The sequence below is a fragment of the Varroa destructor genome, unplaced genomic scaffold, assembly GCF_002443255.2.
Source record: "Varroa destructor unplaced genomic scaffold, Vdes_3.0 BEIS01000004.1, whole genome shotgun sequence".
Lineage (NCBI taxonomy): Eukaryota > Metazoa > Arthropoda > Arachnida > Mesostigmata > Varroidae > Varroa > Varroa destructor.
In genome coordinates this window covers 14,139,592-14,164,149 of record NW_019211457.1, presented here as the reverse complement: position 1 = coordinate 14,164,149, position 24,558 = coordinate 14,139,592, and the positions used below count along the sequence as shown (strand labels likewise).

At 38.8% G+C, this 24,558-nt stretch overlaps 2 protein-coding genes across 6 annotated transcripts in view; one reads left to right on the top strand and one right to left on the bottom strand.

Annotated features, from left to right (window-relative positions):
* The window catches only part of eIF2D (eukaryotic translation initiation factor 2D), a 19,290-nt gene extending 3,971 nt beyond the window's left edge, over positions 1 to 15,319 (bottom strand). For 3 of the 5 annotated variants that reach the window (XR_015325914.1, XR_015325915.1, XM_022804012.2), the window contains exons 1-13: positions 15,180 to 15,198; positions 10,839 to 10,918; positions 10,165 to 10,294; positions 9,565 to 9,771; positions 9,213 to 9,326; positions 8,702 to 8,908; positions 8,315 to 8,521; positions 7,543 to 7,650; positions 6,687 to 6,856; positions 2,069 to 2,155; positions 1,650 to 1,739; positions 999 to 1,119; positions 308 to 485 (exon numbers count right to left, since the gene is read on the bottom strand). Coding sequence is in view for 3 of the 5 variants with exons in the window: in XM_022804012.2 (XP_022659747.1) it covers positions 308 to 485; positions 999 to 1,119; positions 1,650 to 1,739; positions 2,069 to 2,155; positions 6,687 to 6,856; positions 7,543 to 7,650; positions 8,315 to 8,521; positions 8,702 to 8,908; positions 9,213 to 9,326; positions 9,565 to 9,771; positions 10,165 to 10,294; positions 10,839 to 10,918; positions 15,180 to 15,182 (1,702 nt within the window). In the remaining 2 variants the exon portion in view is untranslated. Of the gene's footprint in view, positions 1 to 307; positions 486 to 998; positions 1,120 to 1,649; positions 1,740 to 2,068; positions 2,156 to 6,686; positions 6,857 to 7,542; positions 7,651 to 8,314; positions 8,522 to 8,701; positions 8,909 to 9,212; positions 9,327 to 9,564; positions 9,772 to 10,164; positions 10,295 to 10,838; positions 10,919 to 11,181; positions 11,501 to 15,179 lie in introns of those variants that run through there. The other 2 variants (XM_022804013.2, XM_086986381.1) reach the window with 2 other exon arrangements.
* On the top strand, positions 11,645 to 24,558 carry LOC111249740 (uncharacterized). The gene is made up of 12 exons (XM_022804007.2): positions 11,645 to 12,183; positions 13,506 to 13,795; positions 14,690 to 14,856; positions 15,201 to 15,714; positions 16,150 to 16,231; positions 17,673 to 17,822; positions 18,046 to 18,272; positions 18,398 to 18,568; positions 19,465 to 19,933; positions 20,445 to 20,645; positions 20,790 to 21,053; positions 21,365 to 24,558. The coding sequence occupies exons 1-12, from the start codon at positions 12,000 to 12,002 to the stop codon at positions 22,918 to 22,920; spliced, it is 4,275 nt and encodes a 1,424-aa protein (XP_022659742.1). The 5' UTR covers positions 11,645 to 11,999; the 3' UTR covers positions 22,921 to 24,558.

Genomic DNA, 24,558 nt, shown 5'->3' with positions numbered 1-24,558 from the left:
AGAAGATGTTTTTAAGCTCGTTGCGTATGTATAACGCAATATGCGCAAATTATTGCGCCCAATCACGTTATCGCAATACAAAATAGAGCGCACATTTTAAGTCGATGCTTTGTTAATGCCACGACAAAATATAGAATGTTAGAGATTTATTTAGGATAATAAACGAAGGCAATATAATCTATGACTTTTCAACTTTTTGTGTTATCGTTTTTAAAAAAGCGTGATCTTTAATCCCCTAAACCATTATTGAAAGCTGTTTAATAAGAAGAGCTATTGCGATGTTATCAAGGAACGATCAGTTTCTTACCTAATAACAGTTTGCCAACAAAAAGAACTTGGTTTCCTTGGATCAGCACCTGTTGCCATCCTTTGTTATTTGCCCTAATTGGAGAAACGGTTGTTGAGGCAGATACCCCGATCTGTACTTGGTGGGCGAAGTGCGCGGGATCGATACCGAATGTCTCAAACCCGTGAATTAAGGTCACCTGTTTAATTAGAAATAAGAATATATTACAATGCCCTTTTGGAAAAAATCACGAATGTGTTGCCTTTATTAAGTATCAGAACTTGGGGTTGATGTATTTTAGCTTAACTTCGTCCTAAGCGAACCTTGCTCTTTAAGAACTCGCGAAGCTTAAACCCATCTCGATAAAAGCTGGGATGCTAGTAAGGCAGCTGTCATCAATCAGTAGTAAATAAGTTATCAGCAAAATATCTTTAGCAAAATTTTTCCAACAGGAGATATGATGAGAAGAATAGTAAATAACGGGTAAACGTTTAGACGTTACGTAACCATAAACGCGCACAACAGACGGCTTCTATGTTCATGTTTAAAAAGATTTCAGGACAAAAAGCTATGATGCACTCCAAGCTACAAACGCCAAGCGAAAATGAAAAAAATCGAATGTTGTTTTCTTAAACAACAAAACCTTAATCTACAAGCATGATCAGAACGATTTTTTAGATCTGCTGCTACAATGGGCTATTTATTTGAATACCTTTTTGTTGCCACACCTCGTGGCAACAGAGATAGTGATGGGCTCAATCGCTCCTTTCTTTATAATCGGCTCCCTGTTGGGCACGCGGATCTCGTACGCTGACTGACACTTTGAAAGAATCCTACATTTTTATGATAGACAGTAATACCCGACAAAGAAGTACAATATCAAATTAGTGGAACGATTTACATTGTTACTGTAAATCACTTTTTGATAGCGGCGAGAGTGCGTTGGCTCCTAAAATGCCCGGTAACCCCCTAGCATTGACCACACGTTTTTAAAATTCTTTCACTAGCATAGCTTGAAAAGAAAACATGTTCTGTAAATTCGGAAGCGAGTCTGTTCAAAGAAAAACTTTTCTTTAAGTACAGTTATTGAAACAGTAAAAGTTCAGGCTGAGGATATATTTATGAATATATACATATAGTTAAATTGCCAGTCAAAGTCCTACAGATTTAATAACCACACTATGAAAACTACCTTTTTGAAATTTAACAACACATTGCTCCCATCTCGTAACAACAAAATAGATTACAAAGGCTTTGCCTGATGTTCCGCGGCAATGTTTAAGGCGTAAACATTTTTTTGGCCAAAAAAACTATTTCTATTTGTACAGTTAATTATATATATGCTTTCGAAGGATAGCTGTACCTTCTATTGAGAGTCTCCCAGGTAACCTGTGTGTCATACTCATTCTTGGCAAGTACGACTCGGGCGAGTATTGGTTCCAGTTGGACAATCCTGAAGAGGGTCAGTAAGAGCAATAAATGATAGAACAGTAGAACAGAGAATCAGTAGCCAAGAGATAACAGTATACTTAGCCTTGTTCGTATGTTTTTGAATATCCGTCTAGAAACATAGGATACCCAACAAACAATGTGTCAATTAATTACACAAACTTAAAGAACACGCATGGCATTTATTGTTGCTTCATGACATTTACGCGTCTACAGCAATGAAAACTGCGAAAAACGTTCTGTTGACTAAAATAATAAGGAAAAGAAAACTAAGTTTTAAGGGTTAAAAAAGAAAACCGAGGGTTTGCGAACGTGCTACGTTGTGCTAGTTACCGTTTGTCCGCTGTTTGTAAATTATTTTCCTGGACGTACTGCTTGATTTGGAGTCGGATATCTTCCAGTGTAATTATAGAACCTTTCCTACAATGACAATATACATTGATTATTAATACTTCATTTGGATCGGTTTCTTTAATTATTATAGCTCTTGTAATTATAACGCTCATTCTAGTCGCAGTTCCATCGCCAATTAAATTTACTGCTGATGCGCACTCGAATCCAGTCGTGTGTTGTAAAAAAAATACCAGACAAATTTTATTTTTGTTTGTATAACATATAATGTGATTGTTTACGTCATTCTGGGACGAATATGATTCGCGCCGATTACAGCCGTTAGTCTAAAGTCCTTAATTGCGGCTATCGGTTTTCCGCCGGAACTGTGAAGTAACGGTCAGATGAGCTGACGTCTGTGAGTATGTATAAAAAGGACGAACTATAGTTCGACTCGTTTAAGTTAATGAGCTCAATCATATGAAAACATTAATGTAGTGCTAATAATCTAGTGAAGAGTCGGGTTACTGGCACGACACAGAAAAGAGGAAAATATTCCTCCTAACCCTTCAGTAATGAAGAAGAAAAACACAAAAATCATCAAATAGAGATATAACAATGTAAAAAAGCGCACATTACTATGGTTTGATGGCTCCAACCTTTATTGATTTAAAATATTTTTCTTTGCAAATTTTGTTTTTAATAGCAGCAGCTAAAACCAATGTATAGTGCTTTTTGCCTCTTTGGTATGCAGTAAGAAGTTCACTAAGTGCAGTTTTCGCAGTCGCTTTCATAAACGAAGAGCATTAATTTGCTAACAGTTGCTTTGCAATGCCATTTGCCTTCTTCGACATGCCAAAACGTTAAAATAAATGTAAACGAGTCTGTCGTCCAAGTCACAAATAGTAGATAGATAAGGTGATTTGATCTTAATCAATATTTCTATGGAAAGCCATTTGCAGTCTGCACGGATTTGTCAAAGCGACAGGGTTATTTGTATTTGTCTTCGCTTGTGGTTCTATAAATAGCCTAGACAGCTCGGCCATATGCTTTTTCGTGGGGATTCATCGCAACTACATCTTCAAATTGAATAAAGCCGTTTTTGTTCATTATTGTATTGCATGGTGAAACTCCAGTTAAGTAACTTAAGTGGAGTCAATGCAGAATATACATTTGTAAGTAAACTGTTTCCAAGGGATTCGAACAGAAGAATGTCAGAAAAGCGGATGAAAAGCACAGAGGGATGCCAGCATTAGAGGCATTAAAGGCAAGGCTTGTATTACAAATGGAGACCTTTGTCCTACACAATCGCTCAACGGTTGCGGAAGAATGAGTTGCTCAATTAATTGCTGTTGCGGTCCTTATCTGAATAGCCTGAATAAGGTCGAATAGTCCGGAAAGGGACTGGTGCAGGAAAAGGAAAAGGTGCAGGAAACCCATAATGATATACGAATATGTCGGATATCCTTCCGATAAATGGAAATGACTTGGTTAATAAATCTTGCGGGATCTTAATGATTATCATTGATATTCTGGATGGTAATGTGTTGATCTGCTCCTTTTAATCTTTTCCTGGAGCCGTGATGTTACTATTTTCCTGATGAACGGGAGCGTACGTTATTCGGTGATATGGAGAAAAAATCTTTTGGGATCCCACAAATATCAGCGGTTGTTCTGTACCCGTTCCGTTTGGCCTATTATGGGGCTTCTTAAAAGTGCCCCTTATTTTTCTGAGGCGGTATAGACGAAATCGCTGCCGATTGGTAGAAATGTTGGTGTTTATAAGAACTTAAACCTACTTCATATTGATCGTGGTGACCAAGTACCTTATTAAATTCATAACTACTTTTTGCTCTTGTCAGAGAAGCTGATGTTGATCCCGGAAAAAATAACTGCTATAGTTGCCATATGACTGCGGCTCTTTATAAGCATTTCCTTGATATGTGTATGGGTCATATACATAACGACGATATTCGTAATTCTGAACCCGGCAGTAATTATTTAGATAATGTCCCGTAATCAGTGGACTCGTAGGTGTTATTGTCTTTCTGGCATCATGGCTCATTGCATTCGTCGGCACAGCAGTACCGACCCCAGGGCAATAGTATTTTTTTACAGCCAGCTGCATCGATTAAACATTCAACTGCGGATGGTGTCCGGCTAACGCGGTTTTTGCGTGTGCACGAGCACTGAGGATAGCGCCTATTCAGCGGAACATGGATAGGGTTTAAAATAGGTCTAGATAGGACAGCTATTCCGTTATACATCTCGATGCACATTTGTTCGTTTGGGTTTGTAGCTCACTGGAATTCATAACAAATCATAACTACTGCTAGTAGTCATATAGGCTTGATATACTGAGACAGATTTCATGACACCAAGATGGTGGCAGATAGCACGATGCTCATCTCAGCAAAGTTCCTCCGTGTCACATGCTGAAGGTTTACAACGGAGGCAACCCATGCCGAGAAGTTCGCTCTAACATAATATGCAGTAAATATACATAAAGCAATTGTTGTAAATTAAAAATAACCTACACCGCAAGACACGCGTTATGAAGCTGGGACGTACTTAGCGACGTAGCCCAAACTCGAACCATCGCTAACTTCGCTTATCGAAAAAACGGTTAGTGCAACAATAGTCGAGAAGTGTGTAATCTCAAAAGGCGATTGCTTCTTCCCCATGTCGATTCACCTGAGTAGAAAGTCCCGAGTTAGACCTCGCATTTCATTGATACGATTGAATTAACTGCCATATTGGATAACATAGCTAAAACACGCTTTTGACTCATATTACATAAACGTTTCTCTATTAATTAGACAACGTTATATTTACATAGAAAACCAGACAAACTTAACTCACCTAATATTTCAGGTTCCTCCAGTAGATAAATTACCCACACATTTGATACAAATTTTCAAAGTACAAAGACATAGTAACTTAAAAAATAATTGTTGCTGAATTGCCTTTCCTGAGACAACCAATACTCAACCATTTGCTTAACCGTAAAATTCATAAAATTCACTATTTGATTAAATCACATATCTGATGTGGCTATTTGGCAGATAGGTAATCGGTACGTCGCTGTTATCGGTTGATTAAAATTTTTGCCCATTTTGTAGCAAAAATGTTCAAGTCATAATATGTAAGCTGTTTTTATGTAAGTAAACTAATCAAATATAAAAAAAAAAGCCGATAACTGTGAGCGATAACGGTCATACCATAAGACCGAGTCTCAATCATAAATCCAATGTGCCAATAGGGTAGTGCAATGGATTTCGATTTAGCATGAATCCGGCAAAAATCAACCCGCGTCTAGTCATCGATCAAGCGATTAAAATCAACGCAAAATCAGCCACTTTTTTCGCAGAGTTGCTTAACCAGGTTGCCAGCCAGAGCCTCTTTTGTTATATTGCACGGTTAGCTAGAAGAACATAGGAGCTAATATTGATAAATGGCAGTAATCTGTAGGCGAAGAGGCACGAGAGAATTATGCATGGAGAATTATGTATTTGTGATCACAGCTTCCGAGCATCACTGGCTTACCCCAATAGAGCTGAATAAGCACTTCACAGTTTTTTTTTTGTTAGTAACAAAAAGTCCCTGACTCGAGGGGCGATAATAGAAGATATATAGAAATTATCAACATATATACATCTGCAAATTATGAGTAGAATGCTGCGTTTAAATTAAGAACCCTTTACGCCTTCTTTCCATAAACAAAAACGGATATGTCAACGGAAATTAAATATAATTACTATTCAATTTTACAATTTACATTTAGGCAATTGCAGCTTCAAATCGGGACCTAACCTATTCATTAAGCATTTTAAAAATATTCTTTCTTTATTCCATCAAATTACTTTTCACTAGCAGTTATACGTCTATTTCTACAATATCTACGCGATATTGCTAGGTGTAAACTCGCTAAAATTTCGCTCTGGTACGCCATACACAACGAATTCTAGCGAAATTTTGGACTGACAGAGGGCCCAAAGTACATACGATTGTCCGGATCAAATAAGCTCAAAACAGCTAGAAAGTTCAAAATGGACAAACAAGAAACAAGAGAATTCTTAAACTAATTATTGGAGGTCATCTGCACAACCTACTTGGCAATTGATTGTCTACTATCTAAAATGACTGTTAATTTATATATCAAAAACGTAGGTGTGTACAAGTCTTTTTCAGATTTCTCAGAAGCCGAATAAAACAGAAATTAATGTAATCCGTTGATGTTAGAAAAAAGAATGAAGTTTTTTGATCATTCTGCTGACCGTAAAGCTATTATCGAATCTTTTTTCACTTGGGTTTGCCCAGCGCAGGATGATTCGATAATAAGCAATTTTGGCTCAAATTACAAAAACGACGCACTGTTATTCGTCATTGTCAAAATCTCATTTTCTCGAAGCGACTGGCTTTAATAATTTCAGGAGTAACCGATGAATGCATATATGTTACGACAAATAATCCGCCAAACTTTTCCCTAATTTGACCGCAATATATATATATAAACACAGTTTATAGTAACGAAGATAAGACGAACGATTATGTACAAACTTGGGACCAATCATTATCTATATTCAGTTTATTTATTTTCGAACTTTTGAAAAATACTCACATGTATCCCTTAATGATTGGTAATACTTCGGCAGTAACAAGAAAAATTTGTCGAATTTCGGGCATTTGGTATGAAGATGATTCTCCTGTCGAACTGACCTCCTTTGTCTTTGGATGGAATTCTGGTTTTAAGTGAAGTGAAGACAGAAGCTCCTCGTTGATGCCTGTTATCTGTTATTACGACATGTGTATACACCTTAGTTTGTTAAGCAACACATTTAATTAATATATTTGTTATTGGAATATGACATCTGTTGTCCGTCCCTATAAACAATGAAGAAGAGATAAGCAATGCGCAGAAGAAATAATTACTAAAAACGGAGCTTCAAAAAAAGGATATTTAACTCTCCTAGTTGTGTACATATTTTGACCTTCTTGTCGTTTGCAGAGTTTCACCTAAATAACTATTGAAAAAAATTTAATTTTTCAGAATAAAAGACACAGCCTGCCAGTTTGGCCAATCGCGTCAAGAATTACTGGACTTTACAAAACAGAGTTCAGAAAGTTTAAGTCATACGAAACATGAAGTTATCGTATCTCCTAAAAACTAAAACAGACATTCTAAGACAGATTAAAGTGCAAAGCAGGCATGCATCATTATATATTTGAGTGTTTCAAATGCGATGGCGGGCCAATCGCGTCAAGAATTACTGGACTTTACAAAACAGAGTTCAGAAAGTTTAAGTCATACGAAACATGAAGTTATCGTATCTCCTAAAAACTAAAACAGACATTCTAAGACAGATTAAAGTGCAAAGCAGGCATGCATCATTATATATTTGAGTGTTTCAAATGCGATGTCCGGTTCCGCCATAAGTATAGCTTTAGGATAGTTTTACATTTGCTAATTTACTCACCATTTCAACTCCCTTCTTTTCCTCTTTTATCGTTATGTAATTAAGCGCTTCCATTTCAGCCAAAAATTTCGACACCTTCTTAAATGAACTCTTCTTAATTTCAACAGTCTGTAATTAACAGTCGATTAGAGATTTATGGACATTGCGAGCACTCTCGTAAATTTACGCTAGAAGCTGGTCATTAGTCAAATTTTACCACAGGAGTAGATTAAAACATAAATAACGAGTGCATCTTATTACGACGCTTTTTAATTGAAAATTACTTTTTTTTCAACTTCTTTCGTTGGCACACACGTTATGCTTAAATGCGCATTGAGTAATGATCCTTCTAAGGATATTATACAGACAAGGAAAATGTAACCATTGTCGTTTACGTAATAATCTATACAGCCACTGGTTTAGTCGAACCACATCTCCACAAATTGGAGTTGTATTAAGGCACAATGGTTTTTTACGCATATAAAAAACAAAGCTGTTTCCTCGTTAGAGCCGCAATTTTTTTCGCTCACTTTTTCTTTTTCTGAATAAATCTGTTGCGAACAAAAGAAGCTTTAGTAACTTGGATTCTAGAAATTAAGAAGTTGTTCTATGATAAAACCTTCAGTAGTCCGTTATTAAAATTACACAACCCGGTTGTAATTTTGCTCTTGGTGTATCCAATTCAACGGTTCACTCCTAGTCATCGATTTGCATTACCTTATAATAATAATCATATCAATGTATGTCTCAAATGACAATAATTAATATCGCCATTGTCGCATGCCATACCAACCTGTCCATCAGGCGCACATGCCATTACATAGTTGGAATAAAAAATGCTAGTCAAAATTGGTAGCTGGATATGTTTATGCGAACTCTTTAGCGCCGAGAGAAAGCACTCTTTCAACAAATCATCCATTCGCTCCTGTGGATCTCGGGGTTCATTAATTCTCATCTCTTCAAGCGCTTTTCCCAGTTCCTTGTCATCTTCCGCCGGGACCTAACCAAGGCAAGGCATAAATGACATTACAACCCTCTGCGACCAAGTGATGATCAGAATCCTTATGCACTATAGGCAAACTCTAGCTAGTGATTGAAGGGCATGTATCTTTGCTCGACTATCTGCTTTCGACGGTAAACGGTGACGTTAAAAACAAGTTTCTTGATTCAAAGTACTAACCTGTTCTTCTTTGTTTTCCTTGGTTTCTCCATTATCTCCTGCGACGTTATCGTCACATGATTCTTTTTTATCACCATCTGGCTCAGTCTCTTCGACGTCTTCGTCACTGCTAAGAACTGGCTTTTCTTCATCGCCGAGGTCGTGCTTAAAGTCAATGGCCGTCTTCGAACCCATTTCCCACAGATGATCCCCATATATTTGTACAACCTGTAGCGTACGTGACGTAGTTAAATGTATACCAAAAGGAAAAATCGTTTGTTGTCTTTCGTTTAGTGAATAGTGCTAAAGTCAACACTAGCACTGCTTCTCTGGCGCCAATGTAAGCAATGGTCCAGAACAGACATTTCATAAAATTTCGGAACGACAGCTCGAGGCCACGACTACCGAAATAAACTACAACAAAGCTAGTATTTCCTTTCTTAAACGTTAAGGAGAATCTTTCGCCGAATGATTGAAATATTGCTGAAAAGAAGTGCCAGCTAGGTGAGTAAGTTTGGCCTGCAACTCTTACCTGTACAGCCTTGCCTTTCTGGTTCGTCACGAGTTCTTTGCCACTTATCAGCATTACGCCAATAGCTACCGCTTGAGAGCATCCGACGACACGGATCTGTACAACATCTCCCTTCTGAACTCATCATATGAAAAGCATTTAGAATACACAAAGACAAAGGTATCTTTAACCCAGAGTTCCATAGATAAACAAGAATTGATTCCGCCTAAAGCTGATTAAGGTAGTCGATTATATACCTATAATTGATATTATAACTGTGGCTAGCATTCGATATTTAAAAAAAAAAAAACAGCCTAGGGAATTCATCTCATTCGTACCTTTTTGTTATCAAATAATAAAATTACAGACTTACTGAAAGGCCCATATAAGCATCACGGTTTTCGTCCCGAACTACCACACCAGGAATCATTAGGTCCGCGCCATTGGAAAGTTTACGAATGACCGCTTCCCACGTAAGCAGTACTGGTACAGCAGATGGGGCTTTCCATATGGCGTACACTGTTAAGAACCATTTGGATAGGTACTCGAAGACCACGGGGTCAGCGTTTATTGAATAGACCTGGAGTACACCGTTTTTAAATAGACGAATGCGCAGAAGTCACATTATCGCTAAAGCAAAACCTTTTAATACGCCTCTAGGATAAGGTGTTAAATCAACATAAGAAAATTGCACATTTACCTAATATAGAACTAGATTATTATGTTATTCTTACAGCGCAGTCGTTTACATGCATAATGACCCCGTTATGTTGATAAAATAATATATTTTGTTGCTAAAGAAATTTGATGTTTGGATAACTTCGCTACACCTAGCTAAGTATCTGAAAATCCTGTAGTACTATACAGCGACAGCACTGTGAACTAAATTTGTTCCGCGTTTAACTTTGCTAATTATCCTAAAATCTAACAATTCGTTCCAAGGTGGCATGCTTGAAAAGTTCCTACGACTCACTTGCACAATCTCTCCCCTGTGGCAAACAAGCTTTGTCTGTGTAACCTGGTTCTCTTTTGACGTGAGAGGATATGCCTGAGGATCAACCGTCGCAGGAAAACATCGTTCAAGATTGCTGCGAAACTTCTTGCTGGAAACATTTCGAATCGAAAGTACACGAACTTGATTAACGAACCGGCTACAAAACTAAGTTTTTACGAAGAGAAAGGGATTATTAATACAACTAAGCCGCGCTTTTCTTTTTACTGCCACAGCTTCTGTCAACGGACACTATATGCCCACAAAGACGTACAAGACACCGAAGGCACGGGAAAGTCAAGCTTGTTTTATTATACGTACTATCAGGCACTGGAACATCAAGCTTATTGTATCATACATCCTATATAGACACGCGGTGCATGAATCTACTTCGCACATGTACTGCTCTTTTGAACGACGCTCTTCATAAATCCACTTTATGAACCCATAAAATAATAAAATGGTATCAAATATATCAAACAAGCACTTTGACGTCAGTTGCTATAAACCCACGTGAGTGAATTTCATATGATTACACCCACTTTCACACTATGAAATCATATATATATATATATATATATGCTGAGAAAAACATTGGCTGTCGATCTAATAACAAGATAATAAATAAACTCCTTAACTTAAATAAGTAAACTCACCGGTCCGACCCTTTCAATTGCATGTTGGTCTTCACCCGAAAGGGTTTCCGAAACATTGTTGTGACTGGAGCACTGACACACTTTCGAGAAAAGTTGACAAAACGAGTAATCAACTCGCGGTTTCACCAACACCCTGATTTACCACGTTATATTATAAGCGCCGACACTCCGACGACATATGGCAAGCACGCTTTAAAATACTAACTCTACTGAGCAGCGAAGAAAATGCAGCACTTATTTAGATTTGTAGAGAAATGTTAATACGATTTTCGCTGTTAGCACAATGCTAACACAAGTAGACCTTCCCACTCAGGCTAGGAATTTTTCTTCCACAACTACCTACCGCTAGAGCACTCCGTATTTCGGCTGGGTATCTAGTTCTTTTTGTCTCGAGAAAGGGGACAACTGGTCGAGGATTGGGCAAGTCGTCAGGTGAATAGCAACTACAAATTCGAACGTTTTCAAAAGTAGCGCCAGACTATACTTAATTTTTTGTCGTCAATTTGACGAAACATGGCTATAATTAAAATCGAACGATTTACGTTTAAAGTCATTTTGCAGAATAACATTTAATTCGTTTGCTAATTGTGGCACGCACAACCTCAGCAATCACCTCTCACATGCTTATCTCAACCAGCCAGCAAACTATGATATTGCATTAGCGATTTTTTTGTTTATGCCTCAGATAAGTTGGCAGGTTTTGTTCCGCTAGTATAGCAGACGATACTATGTTATTTATTGATGATTGACACCCTTTCCACACTGAGCTGTTTATAGAAAACAGTCTCCCTTGCTGGCGAATTGTTCAGCTGGTAAATGTTCGAGTCCCAGTGCTCAACGAATGTGGAGTTGTCGGGGCGCGTGATCGATAGTGAAGTATCGCAAGCTGGTTGTCGGCCTGATACCCAGTTTCGCGTTTAATATTAACTCTGAGCGGACAGATAATTTTTCTGCGTATGACGATATGATTTCGCGCTACCGAGTTCGAATTGTGTTAGTTTTGCTCTCGACTGTCTCGACGTAAAAATATCGCTTCTACTCTAGTGTGCGGAAATTGGATAGTGGTAGTACATTTTATAGTGTGAAGGTGGTGGGTGTAGTGTGACTTTTTCCGATTGTCAAGTTTGAAAGTGGTGACTAGTAAAATTTGCATACAATACGATGCGACGAACTCGGTTATTGATTAAGCCAAAGGTTGGGCCCTTGGCGGCAGGGCCAGCGGCAAGGCCTGTGGCGGCTACAACCTCAACGTGTACTCAAAGTGCCCCGTTTGCGGTGGAAAATGCGACAGCACCTCCTCAAAGTTTGCCTTCAGTTGCTCTAGTAAAACAGTCATCGGCTGGGAGTGAGTTTTAGGTTGAAAAACTGATTTCTCTGATACCGGGTTGTTTCAATGCTACATTGCCATTGGCGGTCCATAGGTAGTGCCAAAAAGTTCCCACACGTTGAAATACGTAGTCTTCTCAGGCTAATTTATTTTCATAAAAGTAAAGCACTATTCAGTCGCTCCGTTCCACAGAATGACGACGTCTTTACAAATTTGTTTTGAGATGTTTAGAAGCCCACTAGCAGTTAAGGCTTCTTAATTACTCACCAATAATACAATAATAGATCAATGGAGTAAAGCTTCTGCCCAGAGAATTCCGAATGGAATCTTCTACATGACAAAAAAAAGAAGTCTGCAGTGTCGTTACGGTACGCTCGTTCTTTACAATTGATCTTCCGAGTAAGCAGTCATCCGAGAATGGAAGTACACGTGTCATATATGGGTCAAAGAAAATCAGGGCTATGTTGGGCCATATCGAGGCATATCTTGATTGTCATCCAATTGTTTCAATATTAGGCGGAATCGTAAAGATAGGATGTTAGTACTAGATGCACAAGGGCATGTAAGGAGTGAGTACAAAACAGTTTCTCCCAGCCGAGTGTAATATCTGAGCTGTCGAAGTCGTTGTGGGGCGATTCTGGTTTTTGCTATGGTGCTATGCTCAGGTGATATACACAAAAATCAGCTGAAGCACACCAGCGCGCATAGGGCGCACATGCTGTATTACTCGTTCTAATATTTTTTCTGATTTATGTATGAATAAGTTACAGAAATTGAATGGTGCAGAGAAGGAAACAAGCAATAATAATATAGTGATATTTGTACGATTTTTTTAATTCTAATTTAAATGTAGTACTACATAATTCTTTTATCGAAGAAAAACAGTTATTGAAAGATTTGTACAGTTTGACAGGTTACAGTCTGTCCTGCAATTATGTCGGGCATCTATTTGTCATCTGTGTCTTGTCTAAACGTGGATACTGAGCCTCATACAAGGATACTCATTTTACAGACACAAGAAGCGGACTTATACTATATTCGATTAGGCGATTCACAAACTGAAAAAGATAGTTGGAAGCGCGAAGCTCTTCAAAACTTTTATCTCGCTAATCTCGTTATCGTTATTAGTTGGATACAATAACTCGGATAGGTAAATTTCTGATTGAACAGGGCAGTTGATTCTAGATTATTTAAGTGATTATAAAAAGAAAGTAATTAAGCTAAGTTTCAACATGAATGTGTTATCACATATACGCCTTTGAAGGCTATGAACTTCCGGATGATTTTATCTAAGAATGTAACTTTCTTTATATGTAACGCAATATTACCCGGTTGTTCAGCTTCGGAAAATGGGATGCAGTCAACTCCAACTACGCCTACAGCACCAGTGGATCAGGCGGCGAAATGCGATAACATGAGGGTTACGTCCGAATTAATGACGCCCATTAACGCAGAGGAAAAACCAATCACGCGTATAAAGCGAGCTGGACCGCGTATTCCCCCGCCAAAACCCAGCAAACCTCATACTAATGCGCCTTTAACACCAAAGAATACACCAGCGTCAACGCTAACTCTGCCAGAATCTGTTGTTGAAAATGTCTTCGCGCCGCATGTAGAAACCAGTTCAAAGGTACGCCACAGACTCACAAAGATCATGGCCTGCTCGTAAGTTTAAATCTCTTCTAATTGATATATCCGAACCTTCTGTATGTGGACCAGGATAGCGCGAATGTTTTTTGAAATAATGGACCAAAGGCTACTTGAAGGAGCCTAAAGAAGAGGTAATTTTTTCGAAATGATTCATCATGAGTATTTTTTAGTAAAATCACTATTCGTGTGCGAATAGCTTATAGTGGAGATTGTGGTGTTGACGGTTATATGCTTCTTGAAACCTTAATGACAATTCTCATTTAATTATGGGAACGTCAAATGCTGATTAGTAATCAAATGGTGATAAAGGTTACGACGACAGAATGCTAAAATTTCATCGAACACTGAACGACGGTTTCCATTTGCGTTTCACATCGACGAGGAGTTAAAATAAATCGTTTTTTTTTTGTTCCATTATAGTTTTGAACAGTTTTACACCTTTTGGGAAGTATTTCCAAAAAGTTTTATGAGAATTGCGTCATTTTGTCCTTTGATAGAGCACCAAGAATACTTGGTGCTCTATGCCGCTTTGTCGTTAATGTCGAATATTCTCGAAAAAAATTATTTGTTTTTACACCTTAGCCGTAGTAGTTACCTTAGTTGACTGTATATTACTCCCTATTGCTTGAAGGAATTCAAATAAATATGAAAGTACGGAAAATTGCCGCTGCAAAGTATGGAATAATCAAGGATGCAGCCAAAGGCATTTTTAAAAGGTGGTTGCAAGAGTTAACGAAGTGTTATCTTTGAACCCTATTCAAAAGGGTTACTAATAAAAAACTTTTAAAAAAAAAGTTTAATAATTGAATTACTAATTATTGGGATTTATTAATCATGTTCCGTAGGAAATTTTTCTTTTTTTTTTATCAAAAAGGCGGACACTAACTGCACGAAAGAGAGAGCTGAGGAAGAGCAAATAGCAGTCATTGAAACTGTCCACGATGATATCCACGTCGATAAAGCTAGTCTATCTAGGGAGGAAAAAAGTGCGCCAAAATTCGCCGAACCTGCTAAAAAACAGAGAGTGCCGAAGGTCAGCAGGTAATGGCATAAAACAAATGAAAATGTACTTTCTAAATTGAAATCCTTGATTTTTTAAGGTAGTTACCTAAATGAGGCATAACATTTATGTGGTTGTATACGTTTTCACATATTAGAGACCTGTTTTATGCATTGTTTTATGCTTAAGCGAGATTTACTTTTTCATGGTAGATGATCCTAATCACTAAGTTACGTAGGGTGAGATAATAATATAATCGTGAATTATTATACAGTCATATGCATACAATCGTAAATTCCGCAATACTAATAATAGTAATACTTATAAACTGACCCGTTTTCAATGAGTTTTCGACTTGACTCACCATGCTCGTTTTTGATCACAGATCGCATCAGGACCAAAATGACTCCGACCCCCTAGCATCACTGCCTTCGCGCCTCGAACGTAAAGCTGCTCGTAAAGCGAACGAGTTCCGTGAAATGTTGATCGCCTCACGGCGGAAGTTTGCCAAAGTCAAAGAGCCTGTCGACACTTCAAAATTAACAATGCTAGATCTCATCTATTACAATCCACCGGGCGCGCCAATGACTCGACATAAAAACAAGTTAGCAGTGGGCGGCAAGGACAAAGAACTAGGTCGACAAAATGGGTCTATTGGAGGCGATTTGCAGGAGTCACTTGAGCCGGAACTCGAAGATGAGTCGACGCGAGACTCGGCTCAGGGTTCCGGCGCTGGTGGTGACGTCGGCACACCGCCACAGGTTGAAGCAGGTGATAATGAGGAAGAAGAGGTGATCGGGCCACGAGTAGTCGTCGGTGCTGATGGCTCAATTCAGATAGATGAAGCATCACTCGTTATCAGGCGACCTAACCCAGAGGAACAAAGGCATAATCTTAAGGTGAGACTGTGAAGCAATGCTCAACTGACGTAATGGAAGTAAAACTCGACACATTTATTTATTTAGGTACTGAACTATTTACGATGGAACTTACTGTATTGGTAGGGTTTCATGTGTAACGAAATTTAGCTCGCAAGGGTTTAAGAATAAAGCAGAGAAAATTTAACATATTTACAGCGCGTCGTATGTATTCTGGTGAAATGCTATGTAGCACCAAAAATATGCTTGCCTTCAGCCCCATATAAATATGCAATTACAGAATTTGATATTAATCGTAATACTTCACTTTCTGTATGCAAATGGCAACAAGACTTTCGAGAAAATACACTTTTAAGCAGATTGCATTCGAATCGTTAACTATATGTGGCATATTTGCGGTGGCTATTATAACGCTGTCTTATTTAAACGCAATAAATTGGTGTTGTGAATTCGAAGGTAACCGTTGAAGAACCGGGCAAGACCAAGTACGACTCGTTCAAAACAAAGAAAACTAAAAAGTGTACATGGACGACAAGAGGTAACGGACGATTGATATTAACGCAACAACAAAATCAACTCTTATATGTATAAACAAACTATATTACAAATGGTATTGCTTTTTTGGTCACATCAAATTTGTATCTACATCGCAATACAGAATGTTAGGTTGTTATTATTGAAGGAATATATATTAATAAGTAATATTGCTAAACTAGATAAGCGCCATTTTAATCGATGACCTTCTACCATTTTTCTGGTAACACGATAATTCCCTCACTGTAGAATTGTGGTTTCTGGCCGAAAAATTGTGACCAGAAAGTTTTGCATTTTTCCATTAAGCCAGAGTTAACATTATAAAGGGAGTTCTGCAGAAAGCGAAACAGATATTCGCCTGACGGCGCAAAATCCTGACTATACGGCCGATGTATTGAAGTTTCTCATCCAAGTTCCTTGAATTTTCGTCGGGTATCTAAAGACGTACGTGGTTCGACTACGTGGTAATGGAAGACAACGCCTTTTTTGTTTGTTAGTACCGGCCATTCCCTTCAATGGCCTACAGTAACGTTATTAATTGTAAAGGTTCGAACTAATCGTTTTCTCAGACGACAGAAACTCATAATGTATGATTTCTTTCTAATCCCATCAAACACAGAGCAGCACCTTCTTTGTAGTTAGTGTGGGCTTTGCCACACATGAATGCAGAACATATTCTTTTAATTTACACATTGTTGTATATTGTGATCTAATTTTCATCTCTCGTGATCAATTGCGGTTGCTCTATTATGTCGCATTTTTGTGAAGTTTCGCAGATGGAAATATAATCATTGAATTTGCGTTAATTCATGTGACACCCAAAAATCGAGTTTTGTGGTATCTTACTTCAAATATTTCAAAACCCTTTGGTGATGAATTTTTAGGTCCTTGGCAATATATTTTCTATTCCCGTGTGGGTTTTGCCCAACTTTCGCAGTAATTTTTCGCATCACCTTTTTGTGTAAATGGTCGACCACTGCGAATAGCGTCTTTCAGGTCGAAACTCCCGGAACGCAAACGATTAAACCATTTTTAGGCCATTTATCATACATCTTGACCGTAAACAGCACATTTTTTAAAGAATACTGCGCAGTACTTGTGCCTTTATCTTAATATAGAACTGTTTTGGAGAAATCTCGCTCATCTTCAAGTCGCTGTCTTAGGTCACTCTTTGGGCGACGCGATATTTCCTACCCTGAACATTGAAAATTCACAAAACTTGATTGAATAGGAATCTTTCACGTGCCGCTGTTGTCAAACAATACGCACATAATTGTTTGACTAATTCTACATATGTGGTTCTAATTATTAATAGCCTCGATTGTATCCTTTGTTCTTCGTACACCCATCTGTGTTTCACTAAGCACATACAATTTACAACAATAAGCCACAATTTCTATTTGTGTCTACGCATGTCGGATGCGGCTTTGGATACGACATTACAGAGACGTCAAAATTTTACCGTGCATTGTCGATCTGCGGAACTGATTTCACGCTAATGACCCAGTTCTTCCCGACACGTTCCCGTCAAGATCTTAAGAATAAATTCAAGCGTGAGGAGAAGTCGAATCCGTCCCTTGTTGACAAAGCTATTCGTAAGTCTGAAATTATTCTCACAAGCAATTTTCGCGGTTTTAAACATTCCACGTTATTGTATACTATAGCCGCTGTGTTACATAGTGCGACTATATTACACTTATAATGAAAAAAGGGTACGGAAACAATCCAACGAAACATGTGTTTGTGTTAAACTCTGTTCTGGTTAATATCAATCTTAGGTGTTATTTATTCATTTGTGTCATCCATTCTTTTTTACAGATCATCCAACGCAATTTGAGTATACGGAGGGCGAACTAGAGGACATATCTAAGGACGAAGAAGATGAACCAGTGATTAAAAAACCTCGCGAGCCTAGGTCTGCTAAAACAAGGAACGACAAGGTTAAGGAAACTGGAAAAGGCGGTAAAGCAAAAGGAACGAGTAAACGGGGAAAAAAGAAGACCAAGGAAGAACCGCCGGATAAGAATGAGGGCAACAATGACTTGGTAAGCGAGCAAAACTGTTATTGAAATCTATTTATCGCTTGCATTAGAGAGTTGTGGGATAATTTCTAACGTAAAATAGTTTGGTTGTCATGCTTACATTGAAATGTTTGTGATTTCTTATGAAGGCCGAAGGTGACCGGTCTGACAGCGACGAAGTAGGCTTTCGTAACGGAATTATAGAGGACGCGCTGGCTAGGACTAGACGGAAGCGGGCGAAGGTTGATTACGCCGAGATGAATGAGGGAGCACCGGATTCATTCGATGATGAAGGGGACCGCGATCTGGAAGTTGTCGAGGTGGGTTTAACAGAAAAAAAAAATCGCAGACCTGGATGAGCCGCAAGGGGAACAAGGTTTAATTGTGAGAGACTGTCCATGTTGAACAAATCAGTAATAACAAGCAAGGCAAACGAACTTGGGAGAACACTATAGTGGATGTGCAGTACGTGGAAAGCCCAAATAGGGATTTGATTTCACCTCACATTGGACAAGTCTTAGAATCCATTTGACAAGCGGAAATTCTAGAGAAAGATCGGGCCAAATTTTAAATAAAGAGTTTCTACAAAAGGAGAATGCGGAAAAGAGCTTATTGAAGGGGATAGTATAAAGCGTTTATCAGGAGTACAGATGTTGCGCAGCCTTGAAAATACTAGTCAAAAGCTATTCAATGTAAATGCCTCTAGAAAAGAAACGGGCTACGCCTCGAGTTCAGCGCAAATAAAAAGCAAGGTCTAAGCCATCGTTTGGCAGAGACAATTTTGATCCATGACTTACACGGGGTTAATATAGGGTCATCCTCGGGATCAAGTGCTATAGTCGTTGTTGCCGATGCAGAAATAAGCCATGATGCCCTTAATACTGAGCTAAATGGGTAAGAAATAGGTCAACAGTTGCTTGAGGTAGGTCGAAGATCATTAATACTACTTGAGTTAGTTTTTAGAAAGATTAGCTCTTGAAAACATTTCACAGATTTAGACTGAAGTACAACTGAAAAGCTATGTTTTTATTCACAAAAGAAACACGAAGCGAAAAAAATGAATTGCACTAAACGCCAAAACAGAGATGAGTTATCTACTAAGGTGCCTCATGTGTAAATAAACTCTAATCAACATGATAATGTTAGAATAAGGCTCTATGATCTGCAAAACGAATACTGTTTACTTCAATTTCTCTTTATTTCCATTTACTTACAGGAGGATACAGCCGCTGACAATTACGTAATGCTAGATGAAGCTGCACTAACCACGCCGTTTACGCAACCGATACAACAATCAACATCACAGAACGCCCATGCACTAGCGGCAGTTCAACCGTCTGTTCCCTCGACCCAACCAGTAGTTTCTGCAGAGTTGTCTCAAAGCATTGTTACAACTATAAGCAAGCCTTCAGAAAGCACGTCCCCTGTTGCATCTCCAGATCAAGCACCTTTGCCTGAACCCCCAATTCTACCGCCAGGCCTCGAACCTGGCCAGCTCGTATTGTTTGCACCTCGGGACGGTGACAAGGCTCTGCATTTCTTCGTTGTCAACCCACCATTGACAAACAACGAAACATCACCGGTTACTGCAGACTCAACGGTGGTACCCGCCGAAGGACATGAAAGTGAAGTAGAAAATCCTTCGTTATCTATTGAGCTGGATCAAAGTGTACAAGCTGTCTCAGGTACGTTATAATTAAGCAAAATTTACTGGTATTGAAAATGCTATAATGAACGGTTACGACTATACGGTTCTTCTTTAAGGGAAAGTGTGGTTTAATGGCAATAATGATAGTTTCGATCTGGTACGGCATATTGGACCTTTTAGTCATGCCGCATTTCAAATACTTCGCTTCGTATGCCTTCTGTCCGAAAAATGTTTGTTCCGTAAGAAGAGTCATATCGTAGCATTTAGTTCGATTGAGAACAGATGTATCAGTTTAAGTGAATACGGTAATAATGGTCATTACTATTATTAAAATACTCGTTAGTAATTCATTAATAAGTTAACTGCTTTTTAGAGTACTTGTCTCTATGCATATTAATTCAAAAACTTTATTATTGTTAACTCATTACATTCATTTGTCGACAATAAAAATAAGATCAGCTGTGTCTTTGCTTTTTTTGTGCTGATTTTACAAAACAAATAAATATTATCATTATATAGTTATTTTGTTTATGATTGATGCTTTCTAGGAGAATCAAATGCTGGATCAAGTGCAACGATGCCGTCTCAGCCATCTTCCATGCAAGTGGTATCTGTCGAAAAGCGTCCTAGCATACTGCAAGATCAAGTATTTTCGGAGAAATCATACTCGAATGAAACATTCCATGGCGTACCACCTTCCTTGGCTGAAGAAACGCTGCCTGAAGTCACCTTTAAATCAGTCAAAAAAGGTATCTACATGTTTTATTTCAAAGTCGCAGACTATCTGAATTCGACGGCTGAATATATCTGCCTTTCGTAGAAGAATAATAGGTAGTAAACTAAATCTAGATCTCTCAATGGTGTTAATGCCTTCATATCGTTGTACTTTCCAGAGGAAAGTCGAACTTCACAATCCACTGCACAGGGAGACCCATGCTCAGTTGTCATATCCACCGACGATATAGATACATCTACAAATCAGTCACACGACGCTACATCTCCGGCACGAATCGCGGAACACGTGGCTGAGGAACATTCAACCGGGGATCGAGAAAGTGTTCAAAACGCTTCTGATACGTCTCATTTCAACATAACAGCGGCTTCCAGTGCCAAAAAGTCGTTACCCAAAGTTGTCTTTAGATCACGAGCCAAACGAGGTATTACGTGTTCGAAACTTTATTGTACGTCCTTTTATACCATAATGTGGACTATTTTGTCAAATATGTGTAAATATTCAATCAATACAATATAATCAAAATACAGTACATTTTTGTTTCAACCCTGACAATATTATCATCAAGCCTAAAAGTTGGTTATGAAATCACGTATGAATTAAGAATATCTGACTAAGGAATCTAGTCGAACTTATTACTATGCAGGATTTAGACAATGCGCAATCTTCGCCTTGATGAATCCGAGGTGAACTAACTGCATGAAAGTGACACGTTGAATTCCTTATATACCATAGGTTCAGTGCCACCTACGACTGCTTCGGATTCATCGCCGGCATCAGGCGATACACAGGCGACTACCATGGACGAGTCATCAACACTGGCAGTTGACACAGCACCCGAACCCAGGGATGCTTCTGCTTCGACCCATGATAGATCATTGGTCTCCTCGCTCTCCGAGGACACTCCTTCAAAGGAGGCATCGAATCCGAACATTTCCAACGCAAATGTGGTAAAAAACAAGAAACCAGCGATCTTGTCACGCCGAAGAACACCATTGCTCCGGAAACCTTTAAGTGTAGTGACAAAAATGTCAGAACCGTTAAAAGTCGCACCGCAAGCCGAAAAATCTGAGAAGCTAACTGCTACTGGAGAAATTCTAGCCAATGAAGAGGTACTAAAGGATGAACCGAGTTCCGTTGACAGCTTAACACTGAGGAATTCGGATCTTCTTATTAGTAACCCTAAGGAGACAAACCAGCAGAATTACTTGGAAGACGGAACGAGCCTTCAAACAAGCAAGCAGATGGAACGCACAACTGAGGGTGACCCAAAGCAAGCCAAAGTCGTATCCACAGCAAGCAATATTATTGAAGAAAAATTAGCAGCTGACACTGATACTCATCAGCCTTCTTCATCTGCGTTATCTAACAGGAAGACTATACCTGAGAATGTAACTAGAACTGACGACAGTTTTTGTGCCATCATTGAAGAAGAGCCAAAAACACGACGATCATCTCGGCGTGTTGTAACACCTGTCGCACCTGCCTCGGCAAAAGCTATCTCTGCAGTCAAGGCTACGCTTCTAGTTAAAGATGAAAAAGTCGTTAGCGAAACACATGCGGAGTCTGCCGACGTTGCACAAAAACAAACAACCACATCCGCACCACAGCAAGGAGCTGTTAGCTCAAAAGCAAAAGCTAGCACAGAACATAAATTAGCCTCGACTGTTCTCAGCTCTACGCCCATGGAAGCAGGGGATTACACGACTCCGAAGACTTTAGTTCAACAAGAACAACCACAGGATCCCACGGCAACCGTGCCGCCCGCAGCGGCTCGAATCGAAGCGGATATAACGAATTTGCTTCGTGTTGATTTCGAAAAAACAGACAGATCTACACTCGAAAGCCCCAAGGCCGAAACAGAAAATCCCATTACGCGGTCATCACCCCCGCGTTCACAGTCTAGTAGCGTCATGCCATTAGTGGAACCCATCACCCCAACTACTTCTAAAAGGAGGGCGGCATCAAGTGGACGCACTCCAACTGCAGTTGATAACGAAAAAGATTTGATGACAAGTGATGACACGGGATCGAGTAACCATACCTCCTTAGAGCAAAACAAAATTCTTCAAAAACCTTCCTCACTGCCTCTTTTGGACTCACCACTAATCAGGCCATCGATTTCAAGCGGTCATGCGCCGGCCCGAGCCCAAGTTATCTTGCCTCGACGAAAAGCTTCCGCCCATGTTGTACGGCCTATTGGTGCACCAGTGGCAAGAAGCACCGTTCTAACACCCGTCACAATACGGAGACCGCAGTCTACGGCACACCAGAAAGGCGCAAACAAATAGAACAAAAATTCTGTTTCTGCTTTACATTATAAACTCCTCGATTAACATGTTAAAGTGCCAAAGTCGTACGTGTTGCATAAATGGTCACATTTCAAGGAATTGGTGCAAGTGAATGAGCGCTCAACCAACAATGTAATCTATCTGATCGCATTTTAAATTAGCTGAAGCACTGGACAGACAACATTATTAAAATCGCATAGGAAAACGGTTTGAATTAATATTTATATATCACATTTGCGACATGGCAATCAGGCAGTAACTTATAAGTAAACATCGATTCTAGCTGTTAAGAATACTTATAATGAATAACTCAGTTTTCTGCTGATCAGTTCAATTGTTAAAGGCTGGTCGAGGGAAGCACTTCCATTATTTTGATTTGATAGTGATTCGAGTTCGACGCAAGTTTCCCTAAAATAAAATAATTGGCACTGGAAGACCAGCTGTCTAAGGAGCTTAAATAAAAAAAATCCTCGCTGTCATCCTAACATTATGAACAACATTGCCCTATCTGTAGTTGTTTATGGTGTCTCTTTGTTGATTAGTTGCCGCCTGAGACTATAATGTTGGAAGGCTAAGTCGTACGCTAAAACCCTCGTAACTTTCTTTCGCGTTACCGTGGTTATGATCGGATGTATTACAGTACAATTTTATACTGGGTGCTTGTTCGCATTGGAGACGAAAATCTAAAATCTAGATTACAGCAAACTGCAAATGAAGCCAGAATTTAGTTAGTTGTTGTGAAAAACAATAATTACAGTTTGACGAGGTACTATTATGGTCAGCCATCTTGTTGCTGTCTATAATTAATTGCGGAAAAAAGGAAGCCTCTCCTCCTGTTTTTTGCGACAGTGTAATTAACAAGATGCCGTTATACAAAAGAGTTCGCTGGTTCATGAGCAAGACAGATTTTATCTGCGATCTCGACCAAATGAGTTGACATAGTTCCCGGTACTAATTTTACTGGATTACTTCGATACAATCGAATTTGTAAGTCATATAAGGGACGACCAAAGCAGTGTAATTGTTAATCGCATTGGCTGCACAGTGTGATGTCATGATGATGGTAGAACCGTGAGCGAAGATTCGCATAATTGTTTTAACCGTAGTTAAGTCGTTGATTTAAGTGTCTGGCTGTGTATACTGCAAACAGTTTAAAGTTAGATACGCGTTGCCTGCTGGTTGTATAAAGCATTGTTAATACCAAGATATTAAGAAAAGACACAGTGAACGTGAGTCGGGCAAAAAGAATACATTTCAAACGGAGAAATGCATTAATGAACGTACGCGAGTTAAGTGTAGTACGGTTGCATGATTTAACAAAGACATCATCGCAATATATGTATTTCTATAAATTTTTATTACCATTGTTATTACCTCCATTGCTATTATTATAAGGTCCTCTGCATTCTACAAAGCAAAAAAAACGCAATAGCATGGTCCGTAAATACATATAGAAAGTGTAAATACAATGAGACAACCTGCGTCCAATGAAAGTAAGCGTCTTTACTGGCGACTATTGAGTTAATGATGTTAACGCAAATTACAAATCGATTACTGTAAATATCAACACGAACCTATAATAAAAGCCAATATCAAGTACAAATACAAAAATAAATATATGGACGTAATTTAATTTAA

Excerpts from the sequence above, each read along its gene's own strand:
- LOC111249740 (XM_022804007.2), top strand. The coding sequence starts at position 12,000 with ATGCGACGAACTCGGTTATTGATTAAGCCAAAGGTTGGGCCCTTGGCG. Across the intron at positions 14,857-15,200 it reads AGAGTGCCGAAGGTCAGCAG|ATCGCATCAGGACCAAAATG; the intron begins GTAATGGCATAA and ends TTTTGATCACAG. Across the intron at positions 19,934-20,444 it reads AAGTGTACAAGCTGTCTCAG|GAGAATCAAATGCTGGATCA; the intron begins GTACGTTATAAT and ends GATGCTTTCTAG.